We start from the raw sequence: 20,960 nt of genomic DNA on the forward strand, positions 1-20,960 counted from the left end.
ACAACTTCACAGCTATCTACATTTCTTAATACTCAGGGTGTGTTGGTAATAATACTTTGCTGTGTCTTCATAATCCTTTGGGTATTGGCATATGCATTAAAGCAGTCCTTCAGAAAGTTTGGGGAAATTGAACTGTGATAACTGGAAAAGCATTTGTAGATATTAGCCTAATTTCTGAGAAAATAATGGCCAAATCTCTCAAACATGGCAGGAAAGGGGCGTTTTCTCCCTAAAAAAGGGTATGTTTTATGAAACATAATTGTAAATGTAGTGTAATAGTGGATATTCATAATATAGACATTTTCAAATTATTAGAGCACAGTAACCAGAGATCTTCTAGGTTTTAACCTCATTGGGGAAAAGTAGCTTCACTTTTTCAGAGTATGTTTTGCCTTAAGTTTCCTGGGATATCAGCCATTAGGGCTGAATGTTGCTTTTTCAGTTCTTTGGAAACAAAGTACTTTTTTTTTTTTTGTCATATTCTATACAAAGTATGGCTGACATTTTTCCTGTTTGCAAGGCAGTGATATTGCAGTCAGTTGTGAGTAGCTTATCTGAGAAAAAAAAGAACCACTGCTGAAGGCAGGTATTGAATAAGAAAGACCAGGTGACTAGGAAATACTGTTGGTGCATATGTGTTTTCCTGAAGTACAGTGTGTACATTTTTTCACTTCAGAGTGAGAATAGTAATGACAGACAACATACAGGTAAAATTATGAGCATTCCTCACTCCAGCAGTTCAATAGGAAAATTACTGCAGGTAGAGAATAGGAAAACAGAATATTGGGAAGTGTGCTCTCCAGTGACCCTACTCATCTTGTCTCCAGGCTCTTGTGAATGTCTTATTTTATTGATCTTCTAGGCAGAGTGTGGAAGTGTGCTCTGAGCCACAGTGAAGAGAACTGCTACCATTTGGCTCTGGGACACTGCACTCCTTCCCAGATTTCAGCTTTTGCTGGACCTACAGTGAGAGGGGCAGAGAGATGTTTGCCATGTTAACTACACAGATGGAAAGTTACAAGGAAAAAAAATAACAAAACAAAACACCAGAACAAAATACTTTATAAATGCAATGTCAAAGTGCTGTGAATTACAAGGAAAGGAAATTTGTTAGTGTCTTAGTTTTCATGTTATCTTCCCCATTGTGCTACTATTTTTAGTCTGGCAGGTATTAAATAAAAAAATACTGAAACTCCTCTCAGTTGAGCATTATAGCTTGGTAAACTCTATATTTCATTTGCTCTCTCAAAAGATAGTTACAAAGTTGTTAAATATACCATAAACTGGAATTACTTTCATTAGCATCAGGAATGCTGGGGTGAGCTGCTCTTAGTACTGCACTGTCCTAGTCTGGCAGACTGAGGGGATGTAGGAGGACAGAGTATGTGCCTGTTTTGGTCTTAGATGTTGCAAATGTACTTGTGCTATAGGATGTAGAAAGGTCAAGTTTTGGTCTGACTGTCCTTCTATTTGCACATAAGCTCAAGTGATGAAAACCATATTTTTCCTGTTATTGTGTCGTCTAAATGGAAATAATGGATTGTTTTAATTATACCCCCGTGGAGCAGCAATGTGGGTGCAATTAGGCTAGTGTAGGAACTAATCTTAACACTTACTTGGAAAGTGAGCTACATGGAAGTAAATCATATATATACAAATAAGGGTAGCCCAGAGGTTCACTGCAGTGATGCTGGGAAATGAGAGATGTGTACTGTGATATCTGCCTGGTTTGAGAAGCTGCCTGTGCTTCTCCCACTACACACTGCCCTGTCCCTTGCAGCAGGCTGCTGCTGAGCAGAAGCAGGAAACTCATGGCTCCATTTCATGGCCCGAGCCTTGCCAGCTTCAGCAAATGGCCCTGGGTTGCAGGGGCATGGCTGGGAAGCTGGAATTGTGCTCCTCCCCTCCCCACTCTGCCAGAGTGTTGGTAATCTCTGGGAAAGGGCCGAAGGGTGGCTGCCTGGGGTGTGCTGGTTCAGCAGGTTTCATCCCAGCTTCGTTGTGGCGTGAAACCTTACTGGATAACCAATCATACCTCTGGGTGGCATAACGCCAAACAAAGGTCTGCAGTGAGGGCTCCAGAGTGACATCCTGAGCAAGGAGATACAAAGCATCACAGCTCTCCACTGCCTTGTGAAAAAGGCAAGTGCTGTGTGACAGGGCTGTCAAAGAAAAATAAGGAATTAGACATCCTTTTCAAAGGAAATCAAAACTTAGAATTAGCAAAGCAATAAAAGCCTTCTAAAGTGAAAGCTGGAAACAATACATTTTTAATAAAATGGGCAGTTACTCTAATTGCTGAACCCCTACTGTTCAATTTCTTTTAGTGCCCTTATTCATTAAATTCAGCATACTTACACTTATTATTTACAGATGTATGCGTTTTAACTTGTTTATAGAAACCATGCCTTGCAGAAAGCTGTGGATGGTATAATACTAATTTGTGTTTATTGCTCCCTATAATATGCAATTTTAAAAACAATTAAAGATAGCGGTGGAGCTCATCATTGGAGCCAACCTCCAACTGCCCATGAAAAGTAAAATATTAGCACCATGTGCTGCCTTAAAAGGTTATAGGCCATTTGTAGTAAGTTGATAACATACCCATTAATGAAGAATTTACCTGTTCTTAAGGATTTTAAGCTCAGCAGTCTAGTTTCTAGATAATGTTCTAATGTAATCCATTTAAACATATGTGATGGTGTTCATAATTGCCCTTGTAAATGGGTATAGAAAGGAAGGTATATAAATCAATTAGTGATATCCAGCAGTGTGGCTGAATACAAATTAATTGTAATGATAAGCATTTTAACTGCTACTCTACTAACTTGAAGTAGTTCTGATCACTGAAATGGCTCTTGTTGAGTCACTCTATTAATTTTAAGGTTTGAAAATACTTTAAGATCAAAATATTCTGAACTAATGGTCCTAAAATTTGAGAAGTGAAATGATATGTAAAATATTAACAGCAAGTCAGTTTTATGGCATTTCCAAAGAGTGCACAATAGTTTTATTTTGTGCATGTGGTACTGAACAATGGTGTAATAGTATTACATGATTAAAGGTTTCTTAAAACTCCTTTTCTAGCTGGATTCAAGCCACAGCAAAAAGTCAGGATGAATAGTGTCATAAGATATGTTGAATATATAGAAAATAAAAAAATTATTTGGCAGACATATAGTACCAAAAACTAATACCAGCTTGGATAGGGGGAGAGTTTTGAAGAATAAAATAATTCCTTTAGAATAATACTCTGAATTATTCTGTTTCAATGCTCGAAAAGACTTAAAAATAAAAATCCTCAAAACACTATAAAACATTTAATAACTATAAATGGAGACTTTGTGACTTAGTAAAATATCTGGATGTGTGTAGAGATTATAGCAACTATTTCATTGCTCTTGCAATTTTGATTTCTTACTGATGATACTAGATCTGGGTTTTCTCCCATTTATGCTAACAAGGATCATTTTTTGGAATCAGTGGAGTAACAACACTGTAAAACAAAGCTGACAAAAAAAAAAAAAAGAATCAGACTCCTTTTATTTTTGCATTGGACCTTTTCTTAAAATTTTTGATCCTGTAGGGAAAGCACTGAATTTGTTACTCCACATTTTTATCAATAGGCCACAGAAATAGGCTTCTTTTTCATAAATAAATAATAAAGAGGTCAAAGTTCTCATCTTCTCTATATTTGTGTCTCTTCTTTGCCTGTGCCACTTTATTTCACATAAGGATCAGACCATAGGAATTCACAGGTAAAGCAGCTAGGGCCTGAATTGTAAGAAAATTGCATTTTCAAAGAAAAATCTTAACTTCATGCAGATGATGGCACAATTATGTATTTTTTTTTAAAGCAAGATCTTATTTTTCAGTTTTGCAGTAATGCAGAATTTTCACTTGAGACTGATGTGGTTTTGCATGGTAATGGACAGGCAGAAAATCACCGACCTGAAAAAACTACAGAGCTAGCATCTTTCGGATGTTTTTCTTCAGTTTTCCATACGATTTATTTTTTTCATTTAACATGTTTTCTTTTTCATTTCGAAGGTAAGCTCCTAATACAAAGTGATGAGCTGCTGCCCTGTAAACTCTGCCTGCCAAAGCCTGCGGCCATCCTGTCTCTACTCTTACTTTCACCCTGGCTCACTCATGGTGTCTGCCTGGCCATTTATTTAGCAAAAGACGCTCCTGTTCTCAGTTACTAGCACGTCATTAAGTCTCGCTGTCTTGAGAGTAACACAGGTATAACCAGATGCAGTTCTTGGCCCTGATATAATTAATCCTGACAAGCTTTCTGCTTTCCACGTTTGCTCAGGTGTAAATACATCTCTCTGGCTATATGGACACATAAACCCAAATATAGATCTGCTTTGCTGACATAACTGTAAAAAAAAAAAAAAAAAAAAAAAAATCAGCCCTGAAAAGCAGTATAATTTTCTTTGAAAAGGTGATGTTTGTTACCTCAGGGTTTGGTGGACTTGGTGCTTGAGAACCAGAAAGTGCAAACCTATGGAGCAGCTGCAGCCTCCTCGTTGTCCTTTACTGCTAACTGTAGTAAATATGTGTGTAGAAAATGTACTTCCCAAAAGTTGTGGCTCTGCTGGGAGAAGCACCAAAAGTGGTTGCAGTGGCAGCTCCCCGTGTGTACCTGTGGGACACAAGAAAAAGATGCAGCAGTTTCAGACAAAGGCTTTTTAGGGTGTTTTCTTTCATGAATACCTGATCATGTGTTGGTAATTTCCAGGTCATAGATACTTAATTTATAAGACTAACCTGCTAGATTCATACTTAACTCCTTGGTGGTGTGTGAGGCTTGGACAGTACAGTCAAAAGTAGAGGATTTTTTTGGCAGTTTCTAGTGTTGGTTAGTGGTTTCTAGTGGTGGTACACAGTGTTCACAGGCACAGTCACTGAATCTTCTCCAGGAGAAAATTCAGGATTTCTCTCAGGCAAGTCAGTGCCCTGCCTGCAAGGCATTCCTGTGTAATTGTATATGTGATGATAGTCTTATATAAAACTGATTCTCAGCTGTCTGTGGAGATCAGAAAATGAATGCAAGATTTCATCATTTCTCCCAAGTTCCCTGCTGGCAGCAGCAGTGGCTCTTGGAGGCAGGAGGCACCCAGTCTCACAGTGGGCAGGTGAGTGGTGTGCACATGCAGGCTTGGGGGTGCTTCAGAGCCCCTGCAGTAGAAGGACCAAGCACAGACTTAACAGATTTCTCTGCTTTGTCACATATCCCATGTGAAACCAAGGGAAAGACATGTAAGGCTATGTTTTGAGGACATTTGTTAGTGCTGTAGACAGCTAGGTTCTCAATCGCTGTTGAAAATCCCAGCTGGGTACTGCTTGCATTTTTCTAGGAATTTATGATGCAAGCAAATAAAGCCCTTTCACTGTCAGTGTTTCTGTTTCCTGTCTGTTAAGTAAGAATAGCTCTTCCCTTATCTCACTTAGGTGCTACAAAGGTAAAAATATGAATGCTCATGGGTTATTCACGTGCTGGAGTGGCAGGGACCATGCTTGTAGATCAGATAAGCAGAAGAGAAAAGGACCTTTTGTACTGCTAAACATGGCAGAACCAGAAGCAGTGCTGCTGTTGCTGTGTGGCCAGGGACAGCAGGGCCTGAGGAGGGTCAGGGAATCTGTGCAGGAATGTCACTCAAAGATGTGCTGGCAGGTGGGGCTCCTGGAGTGCTTTATTAAATGCCAGCATAAAGTCAGGTGGCCAAATTGCTGTGTTTAACTAATGGATTGATAAAGAGACCAAATCCTGTCATAACAGAAAAGTACATTACAAAAGAATCTCTACTCTTCAGTGGGCAACTGATAGAGATTATTTGGGGGGATAATAAAATCTGTGAAGAAGTTATCTGCTATGTAACAGAAATTATATTATGAGAGTAGAACAGAAAAATACCAAATCTGACTTAGAGCAGAAAAATCTGGAAAGTTCTGCATGCTAGTAGTAGTATACTAAGCTATTTCTTGGCCCTAATCACTTGATATGAATACAGGTTTCAAAGGGCTATACTCCTGTTGATGGCCAAGATCAGTATCCACTGACTTCAATGACTTATGTTACATGGCTCTGCTGGTTAATGTTACAGATTTGCAATTGAAACTTGGCAATTTTGATGAAAGGCATGAAGGAATACGATGCAGCTCTCTCTCTCCCAGTTCTAAACCAGGGAAGATGCAGCAAATTAGTGTAAACACTTTTTTTTTTCCTGTCAGTTGACAAATACAAGTAGATGTATACACAGCAAAGGCATTTGTTGAATATGAAGTTTGGTTTTTTTTAAATCATACTTTACATATAGTCTGTGTGTTAACATTGAAATGCTACAATAGTTAAAATGAAAGCACTCTAAGGACCTGCTTTGCAAGTAATGTCTCCCTTCAAGGTTGTGGAGGCCTTTCAGGTTTCATTCTTTCAAATGTCTTTTGACTTGGCAGGATCATGATCATTATCATTGTTTGAATTGGAGTATCACTGGAAAGTCCTGCAGCGCCAGTTACTGCACAGCACATTCTGAGGCCCTGCCCAAAATAGTGCACTGTCTAAATGCATGAGATGCAGAAGGGTGGGGGAAGAAAATACTGTCCTGATGGTATGTCTGGCTGCAGTGGAGCAATGGCCAAATTTGTACTTGGGACTTCATTAGGGTGAGGATATCAGAGCAGAGAGTGTCCTTCACTGCTTCTTGTACTCGGAGGCGCAGGGCAGAGTTCAGCAGGACCCCTCTTCTCCCAGATGCTTTGGGACAGAAGCCAGCTGTCCCTATCGCTCTGTAGCTGACAAGGGCTGTAGCAGCAAAAGTACTTCAGCGTTAGAGAGCTCCTTCCAACTCGGCTGCGCCTATCGGGACTTGCACCTTGTCTGAGATAGTTTTGGCAGCAGCAGCCTGTGCCCTTTGCATGGCCCTCAAAGTGCCCTGGGTTTGAGACTCCTTTTAGGTGACCTTGTGTGCAGTTTTGTCCATTAGCCCAGTCCGTGCAGACCGGGCTTCTGAGCTCTGTAACATTTGCCTGTTTCTAGTTCTGTTGTATGTTTTAACCATACTATATGAATCCTGAGCAGCACATAATGGAAACCTGTCAGATACTCTATCAGCTTTTAAAATAACAGAAAAGGATTGTTTTTGATTGGGTACCCTCAAAAAGAAAAAAGGCTGTGGAGTTTCATCTTCTGATGTCCCAGTTGAAAGCAGAATGTCCTTTTCAGACTAAATGCAAACCAGTAGACTTTAGAGGGTTTATTTGGCTTTCATCCAAAATACCACCCTTTTTTCAGGACAATCTGGTAGAGATGCATGACTTAATTATAATTAATGCTGGAAGAATTGTAACCAAGAATTAAAATAGAATAAACATATTTAACATCGTAGTTTTAAGGCAGATGTGTGCAGCTACAAAGACAAATAAAAAAGAAATCCTCAAATGTGAAAAACAAATTTTCTTAGGTATTTCTGAAAATTCTGGTAATAATATCTCAGTCTGAAGTTTTTGTAGGTTTTAATCCTGGTATGTTGTGTTCACTTGTAATAAAAAGCATTCCTTCCCAAACTTTGATGCATACCCAGCTCTATAAGGAAAGATTTTTGATTGTGATAATTTGTTCTGTGTTGATTAACATTTGCACATGGCTTCCCCTGAGCCTTTTCCTCAGTCCTCCTGCCCTCAGCCCACTCCACCTCCATGTGTCCACCCCCCCAGGAAAAACAACGAGCCAGCACAGCAAGTGCCAGTACTGAAATAGTAGCAAAACTTCATTGCTTTGTGCTTTTTTCTTTGCAAGGGAGAAAATGGGAGTCTTCCCACAAGGGGAGACTTTGTTTTCCTCTTTCTGTTGTCTGTGATCCCCACCTGTTGTATATATGGTAAAAATATCTGGGACTTATAACCCAGCAACAGTACGCAGCTAGAGTCATGTGTGACCGGGTCAAACACACACTCGCTGGAGGGTCATGGCCAGGTTACTAAGTCAAGGCTGGCAAGTCTCCACGATAATGTTTTCTTTCTCTCTCACTCCTTTTTTTTTGCTTCTCCCCTTGTCTGTCTTCCAAACAAGAGTTTAAAAAAACCCAAACCCTCATAACAATGCAAAGTATTTAAGCATGACAAATTCAAAGAAGTTTTTCATTAAAAAAAAAAAATCGGAGGGGGGGCAAAGTCAATGATATTTTGGATTTAATTTTATAGTATAGTTTTATGTGGCACATGAAAGAGAGAAATTTGTATTGAAACAATTGAGACCCACTTTCCCAGTTCCTGGCTCTTTCCTGGAAGATGATTAAAAGCAGACTTTTTTTTCCAGACGAGACATAAAAATTAAATGATCTACAGTATATAGTTATTTTTTCAAATGTTTGGAGGCTTATAAATAACTTCTACAATCAAATGCACCCATACAAGCAGCAGAGAATCTGGTTCTAATTACTTGTACTTTAGTTGAACTTTGGCGTTTCCTTTGACTTTCTGCCTAATGTATGTGAGCTGAGTGCCTTGCACTCCTGCAGTGAATTCACAAAAAAATAAAAAAAAAGAAAAAAGAAAAGAAAAGGCAAAAAATCCAGACTCTTGTTGGTGCCAACAAAAATGAGGGTTAACAGAATGTTTTGACCAAATGCAACACTTTGCTATTCACCCTAATTAGCTGAAATTGCTGCTTCCCACCAGGGACCCTGAGCTCAGTATTCAAAATTCCCTTGAGGCTATCCAGGAAATGCCATTTGCTTTACAACTTCTTATTCTTTTAAAACTCAACTGTCCAAAGTGTGCATTAACATGCAAGCTTAATAATCTAAGCTTCTAGGAGAACACGAAGCATTTTGCAGCGCCTGCCTGCTTCTAGTTGGTCTCAAAATAAAATACCTTCTCCATCTGTCAACACGGTTTAGCTGGCAGTAAATTAGCTCTCAGAAAGCACGCTGTGCTTTTAAAGATCTTATCTGCTACTTTATCTAACCTTTAGAAAAATTTCAGACATCTTAGGAATTGTGAAGTGACCGATTGTTTGAGAGTCCCTGTGTGCTTAAGCTGCATTCAGGTGTTGGGTGACAGCACGAGGCTCTGTTGTCTCAGGTGAGTGGGGATCCTGAAGTGTCACATCCCACAGGAAAAGAAAGCAGGCCATGGAAAGAAGTTGCATTTTTAAAATTCTCTTTCTTTTCCCCTCGAATTCTTCCTAAAACTGTATGGCTGCTTTAAAAATGCTTCTTCTGGAAAAGTCAGCTTTCTACCCCCCATCCTATCTTTTTGTCCTTGTGGCTTGTGTAGACACGCATAGGAGAAAGCAGATTCTGCTGTCATGCATCCATTAGCTGTCAACATGTTGCAAAAATAACACTTTATACCTGCTGAGCATGAGTTGCTACAGATTCCTGCACAGGACCTCTGCATACTCAGGCACTGCATACTTTTTCAAATAAAGAGTTCCAAAAGCTAAATCCAAGGAAGAATAGTAAGTCAGAAAGTCGAATAAGAGTCAAGCATGGCTTGAACCTGGTTCAGGCCTTCTCCAGAAAACTGCACACCTTGCCTGTGATCAAAAGTGAATGTGCCCAAACTAGGCTTTATTATACAAAAAAAAAAAAAAAAAAAAAAAAAAAAAAAAAAAAAGCAAACAACAAAACCCTACAGAAAAACCAAATAAACCCCCCAAACCTACCAACCATAAAAAGTAAAAATCAACCAAGAAACCAAACTCTCTAGACAGTTGTACAGCTAATGCAAGTATTAATAGATTAAGTCTTTTAATCTACTGTTGCATATGTATATGGGTGTTTTATTTCCATTGGCTCCTTCCGTCTCATATACCTTTTCAAATTGTCCTGAAAAATATTCTCTAGCAGTACCTTCAACACTTCACTTGTTGGCTCTGTTGTGTATTTATGAGCTGAGTTGGTTGCATAATCTCTTCTGGGTATCACAAACTCCTGTTGTTCCTGCAGTGCTTGACAGACCTCTCTGGAGTACAATAGTGTTTGTGGTTGGAACACTGCTATTGCATGCCGGTGCTTGTTTAGGATGAATTGATGAATAAACAGAAGTGTATCAGTATTATTCCTGAAAGGCTGCTTTCCCCAAACCAAAATCACAGAAGGATTGCAGGAGCACAGTTGTTTTATTGAATGACACAACCTTGTTTTCCCATGGGGAGCCTAAAAACTGCCTTTTAGATGGACCGGGAGAGTTGAATGAGCTAATACAAAACACATTGTCTGCTGGTATTGGAGTTTTAAAACTAAAATTTGATCGTTCCATACACTCATTGGAAGCCACCATAATTCATGTACGAGCATGAAATAAGGCAAGGAATGTTTGAGGCTTCTCAAGGGCATTTGATGAATCTAACTTTAATTTAGAAGTACTAATAGATTATTGATTCAAGCAGGGTGGCTGTGCAGAGATCAATAACAGAGCACTCTCTATCTCTCTTAAATACCAAAAATTACTGTTGAAAATAAATGATCACTCTCATATGAGTTTTCATTAAGAAAAAGCTTCATTAAAGTTTTCTTGGTATGGTAGGAACACACAGATGTTTGCAAAGTTCAGTTCATTTAATACTGAAAAGATTGATATAGTTCTGGACATTGTCACAATTTATGGAGCCATGTTATTTTACTTGTTTTAGTTTTCTGTTTTATCACAGCCTCATTATTGTTAGATATATAAATAAAATAAAAAGGTCTTTCTTTGCTTAGATCAGAGCCTTTAATACTTTACTCTAGCATTTATTTTCTTCTCAAGAAATGTCTGTCCTTGAAGTTTATACTAGCTTAACCCAAGGAAAAATGGCAGAAAGGGGCCCCTCTCTCCTGAGTAATCAGAAGTTGCCTCATGTGCTGTGATGCCCTCTGTGAATTCAGCAACAGATGGGTTGACAATGAATCATGAGTTTAATACAAATGTATCATCGTTATAATCTGAAAAATATCATGTACAGTAAATCTTGTCTAAGATTTTTCCATTGAGTAATATTCTTTAGGGCCTACTGTTAGTACTCTGGAGATTTAGCTCTGCTGATAGTGCCTAATATTTCTGGATAGATCCGAGTTCACAGATCCTGTCATTCCTGTATATCTGTTGAAAAGTTAGAGGGATTTATCTGAGAAGCAGCAGACGACTAGGTGAAACATGAAAATGTATTGCACATCCACAATAAACGTGAGGAATGATGACAGCATATCACAGAAAACTAATGCAGATGTTTTGGAAAAATGTAGTTCATGTCTTATCTTGCATCATAGAGCTTTCATGTCCTTTCTCTGAAAGGGGTTACTGGCTTTTCAACAGCCTCAAAACAAATGACCATCTAGAAATATTAAGGCAATAAAGGGATGTGGTGGTCATAATATATAAGTAGCTTTTTCTCAGCAAGGTTTCCTGATGTTATAAGTCCTAAGGTAGGTAAGGAAGTGTTGCTGGGTGGTGCTAGTTTTACAGATTAAAAAAAAAAAAAAAAAAAAAAAAAAAAAATTGGTAATTTTGGTAATTTTTATTTCAGGTCCCATCTCACACTCTGTACATATATCCTGACATGTGCTGCTATCCTGCTATGTCAGAATTGCATACTGGAGGTGTTACCTCTTGTAGAAAAATGCAAGAGATTAAAATACTCTCCCAAGATTAGGTACCCTTTAAAGGCTGATATCCAGCCTGCACACATGAATGCTAAACAATTCAATAGGCTAAAACCAGAACATGAGCCCAAAGTTGTCCTTTTTGGGAGCCTGGTAAGATTCATGCCATACATCTAAATTATTTGGTACTTTAAAATACAGTTTTGAGGCTGTGGGATGTAGGTCTTGCTTATCTTCCTTCAAATTTTACTAGGAAAGACAAATTAATGTTTATTATGGAAAGAAAGGTATGGGCCAGCTTGATACTTACAACATGGTTATATATAGGAATTTATTTAAAATTATTATGAATTATTCAATTTTATTTTTTCTTTCTTTTGTAGCAGTTGAAACTCAGAGCACCAGTTCTGAGGAACTTGTTCCGAGCCCTCCTTCACCACTTCCACCCCCTCGTGTTTACAAGCCCTGTTTTGTTTGTCAAGACAAGTCATCTGGATATCACTATGGTGTCAGTGCTTGTGAGGGATGTAAGGTGAGTGCCATCATCTCCCTTTCCTTTTATAAGGCTGCATTTCCTCTTAGGAGAGGGATAAAGCAATGCAGCTTGGTGTGTCTTGATTGTCTTCAAAGACAGCTGTAACTTTCTTGCATGAATTAATACTGATTCATGACTAAAGACAAGAAAATTACCATCATTCTTGGAATTAATTCCCTTCATAACTTCTGCCAAATATGTCTTTCAGGGACTTCCTTAAATACTGACTTGCATGAGAATGTGGTCATTGATGTAGACATAATCAAAGAATAAACAGAAAACTTTTTGTGTCTTCATTGTACATCTGTAGGTCAGCTATTTCCTGAGATCTCATATGGCCCTTGGCTGCTCTTGGCTTTTTTCTGTGTACTTCTACCTCTCTGTACTTAGGGTGGAATTTGGGAACAGAACCTGATCATCTGGAAATTTTTGGTGTAGTCTCTAGCTATGTAACTAATCTCAAATCAGTTTGGGAATTTGAGGATTAGCAGGTTTGTATTTGCAAAATTTAATCTGTCAGACTTCATTGCTGGCACATCTGCCAGCTGCCTTCCAGTGCTGTGATTATCAGAGCATGAATTGATGACTGTCCATAGGATGCAGTAATAAAACACACCACTCAAAAGGAGAGAATGTCTGAAGAGAAGACACCCAGCAGAGAAGCAATGTCAGCTACACCATGTTGTGTGGCAATAATTGGAGGTGTACACTCAGTGTGCACTTCCATGCATGCAAGGAAGAAGGTAGAGTGAAAAATGGTAAAGAATGATATCATAGGGCAGATGCTTTCATAGATAAATTTGTTAGCTTACCCTAGTGCAATGACCTTTCTTAACAGTTAAAGAAAAGACCTATGATTTTCATCCTTCAGTTTAAAATAGATGTGTAGTGTTTAGTACAGTACCAATGCATGCTGAAAATGTGACAGGTGCTATAGCCATATAAATAAAGTTCTTAGAATAAATTAACAAAAAGCATTTTGCTGGTTTATTTTTGTGAAACGATATATTTTTCAGATAGTGTGAAGTTAGCCATTTTTACTTTATTCTTTGAACCTTCAACTGCTTCCATGCTAGTGGCCTTTTGTACTTATATAAAATATTATGATATAAGTTATATATCATAGGTTTGTGTTGTTAGACAAAAAACTAAAGTATTGAAATCTGGTTTCCCCCCTATTTTACAACTATAGAGACTGAATTAGTGAAAGTAACTTCTTAATCTCACCTCAGTTTTAGAACCTCTTTCTGGTATTGAGGTTTTTCTTGGATATCCCATCTGTATTTCTTTTCTTTTAGATACCACAAAACTATTAAAATTTACCTGTTTGTTAGAAAGAGCTATGGAAAGAATATGCTGTAGCTGATTTCCTTAAGTAGGAGCTCTCATCATACTCATACATGCAAATGCTGGTAGTGTAACTTGCTCACCCACATTACCTCTAAGCACAGACATAATTGCAGACTGTGGCAGAAAGTTCATGTGCCCCTGAGTTCATTCATCTTGAAAAATATGCAAAAATACACTGTAGAACTTTCACTGGCCTACTGCAAAGCATTTTCATAAATAAAGCAATATCTCACTTGTTAAAATACATGAAGAAATCCATCTTGTAATGTGTTAGCCATTACTCAATAAGAACAAAAATATTATCTTCACTTATTTGCTAATTTGCAAGATGGTGTAATTCAGCAGTTAATGATAGCTGATGTTAAAAGTAGAAGAAAAAAAATATAAGTTACACACAAAACCTGTCAGTCTGTGAGAAATAGCAAGATTCCAAAGTACTAACTTGGCTGCTTGAGACTCATAATATTTGGGTTTGTTAATGCTACCTCTGCAACAGGTTGGACTCAGGTTTTATGGAATTTCTTCCGTGAATTGAATCAAATTCCTTAGTGAGTGCTAGAACATGTGGCTGCTGAATCAACCACCGGTCCCTTTGGTGGACAGTCAGGTGTCACATTTGCTGTTGAAACTTGTCTGAGCTTTCAGGTCAACAGAAGTGGTGGGCTGGATGTCAGCAGAGAGCAGACAGAAGACTGCAGCACCAGAGAACACCCCAGAAATCTGTGTTGTCAATTTCCACTCTTTCTCTGAAGAATGTTGCCCTTTTCTCTTGAGCCCTTTTTGACTCTTTGGTTTCTTTTCCTTCATCTTTACACTTGCTTTTTTACTGTAATCAGCTCTTGGTCCTGTATCTCAAGAAAACTACTGCCTTGAACTTCTGATCTGAATCCATACAGGCTTCTCTCAAGTCTACTTTCACCCTCTGTTCTCAATATCAGTTCTTCATGAACCTCTTTTCTTTCCAGCCTTCTTCATACAAAAATTAGCCAGTTGCTTTGCAAGTTTCAATAAGCACTGAGAACTGAGCACTGCTGCTCGAGGAAGCCTTTTCTCCTGTGGATCTCTGCCTTTCAGTTGATTAACCTAAGTTTATTAGAGAGCCTGTTCACTGAAGGCTTGTGCTTGGTATGGAGCTGTAGTTTCATGCTGATTCTCTGGTAAATCAAGGGAGCAATAATAATAAGGATGAATTCATGTTACAGCCTTGTGTGCAGCTAGGAAACTCAAATTCGTTACCTCTTTACCTTGAAGACACATTTCCATGCAATTTCAAAGTGCTCTGTTTTCTTCAAGATTTGTCACTGAAGCTGACCAGCATATTCAGAAGCTGTTGGGATGGGGAGAGGCAATGTCATTCCATAAGAAACTAAACTAAAATATCAACCAAGCCCTTTCTTCCTCTTTTCATTTAACCATGTTGCAGTTTTATCCTTCTTCACTTCTATTTTCCCTTCCTTCTTCATCAAATTTGCAGTCTCCATTCTGTGATGTTGAATCTTAAATTCACTCATTTTTTTCTCCTGCATTTGGATCTTCCTCTGTTCTTAGGTCGTTTTCTCAAGTCTTTTCCTTTTTTCCTTTCTGACTCATTCACCTTTCACATTGAACTTCTGGCAGTCTTTTTTCCCAAGGGAAACACAAATGGAAAACCCTGCTCACATCTTATTTATCTAATTAGGACCCTGATCTTTTGTTTCTCTGTGCTGACTTTCCATTGCTTTTCTTCTAGTTTTCTCTCTGTTTCCTTTTCTTTTGCCTTTCTCCTTTGAGGTCCAGTGAAGCTGCTGCCACAGTAATCATTATTAGTCATTGTCTAATGTGAGGAACAGTTTTCTGTCCTCCAAGTTTTGGTTTGCATTTGATTCATAAGGCTTTCTTTTTTCTGGTTTTCAGGACTCTTTCCTTGCTGATTTTTTTAATATCTCCTCAAATGCCTCTTTATCCACCTCCTGATGTCATTCAACAAGGTTCAGATCTTTGGTTTTCTATTAAAAAAAGCATTGTTTACTGACCTCTTTTTATGGTAGACCAGTGGGGGATGTTATGGCAATATTCTGCTTATAACAGGTGTATTTTTAATTGAGACCTTTCTAGCCAGGAGCCCTTGGAGAGCTGTGGATGGTGGCTATACCTTGTGATGTTCAATTTGGGAAACACTGCACTGTAAATTTTATCTTCCCTCAGCTGCACCAACTCGTGGATGATTTCCAAAGTACTTCCATCTCTGGCTTCTCCCCTCCCATCTTTCCCTGGCATGTCATCTTGCTCACCTCACTGATACCTTGGACACAGAGTTCACGAAGACAGAACTTTCCATCCTCTCTTTGTGTCATCACCACTTATAATGTCAATTCTTTCAGACATCCTGTCATGATGATGTCATTTCTGATCTGCAGTATTCTATTTTACCCTATCTGTTTTAATTTTTCCTCCAGAATCTAAGAATCTGGCTTCAGCTGCCTTCATTGTCAAACCATTGCTGTGGTATTCTAACATGGAGTTGGTGCTTTCTCCAGTCATCCCTTCCTCTTTTCCCACCCACTGTCATCCTTGGTTCTTATTTTTTCAGGTACCTGGGAACAACTTCCTAACCTTCTTTTCAAATACTTTAGTGACCTTGCTGGTTTATTCATTACTGGAGTCTTCAGTACTCCACTATAGTAGGAAAACTGTTCTGTGGCCAGTGTTGATATACTAAGCATTTAAGATTTTTAGAAGATGGAGTATTTCCTAATAGGCATTTGTGAACCACAGTGATGATTTCAAAATGGTTAAAAAAGACCCCCAAAATGTGCTTCTGTGTTTATTTCTGGGTGTTACACAAAGCTTGCAAGTGTATGTGCCTAATAGCTGGTCATTGGCTTTCTGTATGTATCAGAGTTTCAAAATCAAACTGATCTTCACAGTGTACTTGTACTTTGTAATCAAAATTCCATAGACAGTCCATCTTCTTATCTGCAAAACAGTACATTGACAAGATTCAGCTTGTTTACAACTTTTCCATTTTGTAAACTGCATGGCATTTCAGAGGTGGGTTTTGGAATCTACTTGTGTTGTTTAATGACCTCAGTTACAGACTTCTGAGATATTTCTTTCCCCTCCCCCCCCGTCTCTGGGTGTTGCTAGATAGCACGCAAACAAATTCCATAGAAAAGGAGCAATTTGGATTTATCCAGCTGGTGTAAGTGGTTATAAGGCTGACTGTCACCAAATGCTCAGCTCTTTGGTCCTGACTTGAGTCGCTGTGGTAGCCGGGTTTGCAGAAAGGGGAACTGAGAGTAGTGGGCTGGATTCCCCACACAATGCCATCATTGTGTGGGTGAGGAGGAGAAGATGGTGTTCTGGCAGCTTCAGCTGTCTCTGAGAGCCTTGTCTCTTGTTCTGGGCATTTAAAAGACGGCATTCCTCTGCTGACAGTCCTGCCCGGATTACTGGCTTGGATTTGGTGGGCAGCAGAGATGCCTAGAGCAGTTTCATGGGAGAAGACAGTGCAGCATATAAGAGGGTAGGTTTACGGTCCAGCAGTTTTGTCTGAATGATGAAGATGCCTCTCTGCCTGCTATTGATGCTAACAGACAAAAATGTAGATAAATCTGCTTCAATACTGAGTGATCCCAAGTTGGCTTTTATCATAAATAAGGATAGCTTTCCTTCCATCAGAGTTTTCATATAGAATCACATCTAATGTGGGATCATTAAATTAAAAGGGTACTCACATTTAATATATTTTCAAGGGTCTTCAGCTATGAAAATATGTCTATTTGTTTGACATATTCCTGACTCAAATATCTGTTTTTATTATGGACTTGAAGCAGTATGAAGAAATAGACATTGATATAAACCTTGGCATTTAGGTCAGTAATTTTGTAGGACTGACTCCCCAGAAAAGATAAAATGCATGCAGGGAAAAAAAAATAAAGAAAATGAAACAGTTTTTGCTTCATTCAAATTTGTTGTTAGGCTTAAGATGTTAAGCTTAGGAGAAAAGCTATTATTTTGTTGTAATTTTAACTTAATCACTTACAGATGCAGCGTGAGGCAGTCCCACCACTCAACTTGAGGCCCAAAATTGCATGCCTGACTTTGAAGACTTGGCTTTCTGCAGTCTGTTAAGAGAGAGAGAAGCTCCTCTGTTTGCTGATTCAAAGCATCTACAACAGATCTGCTCTAAGTCACCCTCTAGAACAGCCTGTCCCCATGAGCCTTTGGGTTAGGTGCCCAAGCACAACTGTGTTACTGTTCTCTGATATGATGTTCCCTATGATTATGTCCCTCTGGATGCTGAGGGGCTTGGGGTTTCCCTGGTGCAGGCCATGAATCCCTGATCAGCATTGGTATAATGACTGGTCTACAAAATGCTGCACAGAGAGAGAGAGAAAGAGGAGCTGGCTTTCATTTTATTTGTTTGTTTGAAATTTGATGGCAAGAATGTTATTTCCACCCTAAATTATATCATGGTTCTATGATATAATGCTTTGGTCTGTGAGAAATGTTGCTGAGAGACCTAAAATATTTTATGGATTGTTATAAAAAAGCTCCCTTTATGGAACAGTGTCCTTTGGGACAGATGCCTTTTCCTTTTAATAATGTCTCTTACATCATGTGAGAACAGATTTGCATTTTCTTAGGCAGTTCTGGGATTGTGGAGGGATCTTAAGCAGCAGTTCTTTTTGATAACACCACTCTTGCACATGTTAGCTTCTAGCTATAATATAATTATGTTTAAGCCTATATTTATGCCCCTTTACGGGGAATTAAGGATCCAGACATAGAATTTTCTCAGCTATTTAACAGTAAAAAATAAAAGCACACTTCATAAAGCTAGCTAACTAACATTTCATATATTTGTTTTGTTTTGTTTTCTCGGCATGTTTTAATCACCTACAACTGAAACAGAAAGTAAGACACAAATAAACTTGAAAATATGTGCAGGGTATGATTTGTATTAGGGAAAGAAGTAAAATTGTTTGCAGCAATGCAGTGGGAAAAGCTTCTGTTGGTTCAAAGAAAAATACAGATCAGCTTGAATGATCAAGCTGTATTCGTCTCCATTTAGACTGTATTAGTGACAGTGCCAGCAGTAGAGATGTGTGCTGTCATCCATGCACAGCTATGAAAAATTCCTCAAATCACAGAAAATTGCTCCTAGTTTCAGTTAAATCAACAATACTTTTTAGAAGGTGAAAAATGCATTTTGAAATACATTTCTGCATACTATTAATGTAATCTGATCTTAAACCGTAAGCACTTTGCAGCATAGCAACATTCCAAACCATTCATTTGCAGAAAGCAGTGCCATATGCAGAAAGACAATAAATGAGTTGCAACTGCTTTAAATGTAGCACTGAAAATCTGGAAATTTTAGTCATTTTGTGCTATCAAAGTCAACCTGATTGTTATAATGACATCCATGAAATTTATCTTTTCAAATAACAAACCCAGGAAGGTCAGGTGCTCCATGAAAAAGATGGTATCTGTTTCAGTAAGTTCTTAATTCTTTTTTTTGTTGCTGTTTTTTTGTTTGGAAGATAAAGCTTTTGACAGATCCTGAATTTGTTTTAAAAATTTTAAGGTGGGAAAGCATATATTTGTTGGAAGCACTCTGAGAGCAAGCAAACATGATGAAATAGGTAGGATCAAGAACAAAAATTTTTTTCCTACCAGATTTATTAAAATCTCTCTCTAGGTTGTGTGAATGCCATGAATGAAGAAATGAAATCACTTGCTCACCATGACAGACAGCAAAAATGTAAATTGTGTTTGTGTGTCAAATATGCTTTCCAGTGCTTTGGACCCAGATCATGGGTTATAGCTCAGCTGTTCCCCTGCACTGGGCTTCTGCAGCAGAGATGGACAAAGAGCAGCAGTATCCCCATGAGGATACAGCACCTACACCTACACCACAACTAATCTTCCTCTTACCCTGCCTCTTGCCTTGTCATAGACCACAGGTTCATCTTAAGCTGTGAGAATAGCTGTTTTTTACATATTACTGTAATTTTTTCTGGCAACCATGCTGGTGCTATAAAAGCACAGAGATTATCCCAAATTAACTTTCTAACTGTGCTAACCCCACTGCTCCACTTATTTGTGAGCATAAGGGCTAATGCCCTGTGGAAACAGGAACTGCAAAGTACTCTCTTACTTTCCATGAACTGTCAAATAATGATGTATAATTGTTTGGCTTGAATCTTGCACTCCCTTGTCTTGTAAAATTCCTGATACCATCAGTGAGGGCTTTCTCAAAAATGAACAGCAATGTTCATTTACTCTTGAACTTTGCTGTGTTGGTGACCAGCCATGTTTTGGGGCACAGCTTTGCTGTGCACCTGGAAGGTTTCTGGTAGCAAGTGGTGTTCCTCCTTCAGGCAGGCATCTCCTATGGACAGTTTGGGTACAACTGTCCCGTTTCAGAGGCCACTAGGAGTTATCTAAGGTAGATGTGGACTTGCTCATTGTATGCCAGCAAGCCATAGTGAGCATTTCCTAATATAAATGTAGCCTTCATGCCTGCTGACCTTGCATATCTTTTCAAGGTCTTTCGCCTCTAACTAGTCCATAACAATTGCAGCTTTTTCACTGTTGTTATTATTAATAAACAAAAATAGTTGAGTCTTTCTCTTTTGTCAGTGTCTATGCCTTTCCCTATCTGGGAATATACACTCTAAAATGAAGAAACTTCAAATTTATATGTGGATGTACATGTTATTGCTGGAGTTGAATCATGGTTTCTTGCAACACAATGGGTGATAAGGAGTCCTGGTAGATGTATTTGTCACATTTCTATCCAGCTTTCACCTGCCCATAGCTGTTGTGGCTTATTAACAAATGGCTGAGAGAGCTCAGGCTCACAGCAGATCAGTAATGTGTGTGTTTTTACAACACCTTCAGCAGAATTAAGTAAATTATATCCATGTGTTAAAGTGCTGTCTATGCAAATCACACCGTGAGGTACCGACCAGAGATGCCAGAAGCAGGTGGGCTGAAATTGAGACTTGCCTGCTGAGAAGTCCCCTGGTTTGCATGCAGGGAATGTGGAGTGTGTTTTTATTTTCCTGTCACTAGGTTCTAATGGGTTTTACTTCTTCACTAAAAAGAGGGAAAAGCCTTTTATTTTGTTCTCATCTTGTCAATCTGTTTCATACCTCTCTGTTAGTTTAAGGACCACATGTGGCCTTTAATTATAGTTGTAGAGTACAGGCTGTTCTGTGCACGCTCTGCAAATTGTACATATGTAGGGGAATAATGCAGCTTTCCACCATATTTAATGTAAGATTTTATAATATTATTTTTAAAAGTACTGTTTGCAGATGTAATCCAGCAAATAAGGAAATAGGGCTGTCAGAACAAACATCTCAGAAATTAAATACACAGAGATTTTCTGTTAACAGTATTAGCCTATTTTTTATACTATGCCATATTTTTGCAATTACAAATGTATAAAATTACAATGAACTAGCTTTCATTTTCTAACTCTGGAG

General features: G+C 38.5%; 1 protein-coding gene across 7 annotated transcripts in view; it reads left to right on the top strand.

Annotated features, from left to right (window-relative positions):
• RARB (retinoic acid receptor beta) overlaps window positions 1-20,960 on the top strand; it is a 316,375-nt gene that overhangs the window by 239,005 nt on the left and 56,410 nt on the right. For all 7 annotated transcript variants that reach the window (XM_079299660.1, XM_079299661.1, XM_079299657.1 and 4 more), the window contains one exon: window positions 11,978-12,126. In XM_079299660.1, the coding sequence (XP_079155786.1) occupies window positions 11,978-12,126 (149 nt within the window). The remainder of the gene's footprint in view (window positions 1-11,977; window positions 12,127-20,960) is intronic.

The sequence above is a fragment of the Erithacus rubecula genome, assembly GCF_903797595.1.
Source record: "Erithacus rubecula genome assembly, chromosome: 3".
Classification (NCBI taxonomy): domain Eukaryota; kingdom Metazoa; phylum Chordata; class Aves; order Passeriformes; family Muscicapidae; genus Erithacus; species Erithacus rubecula.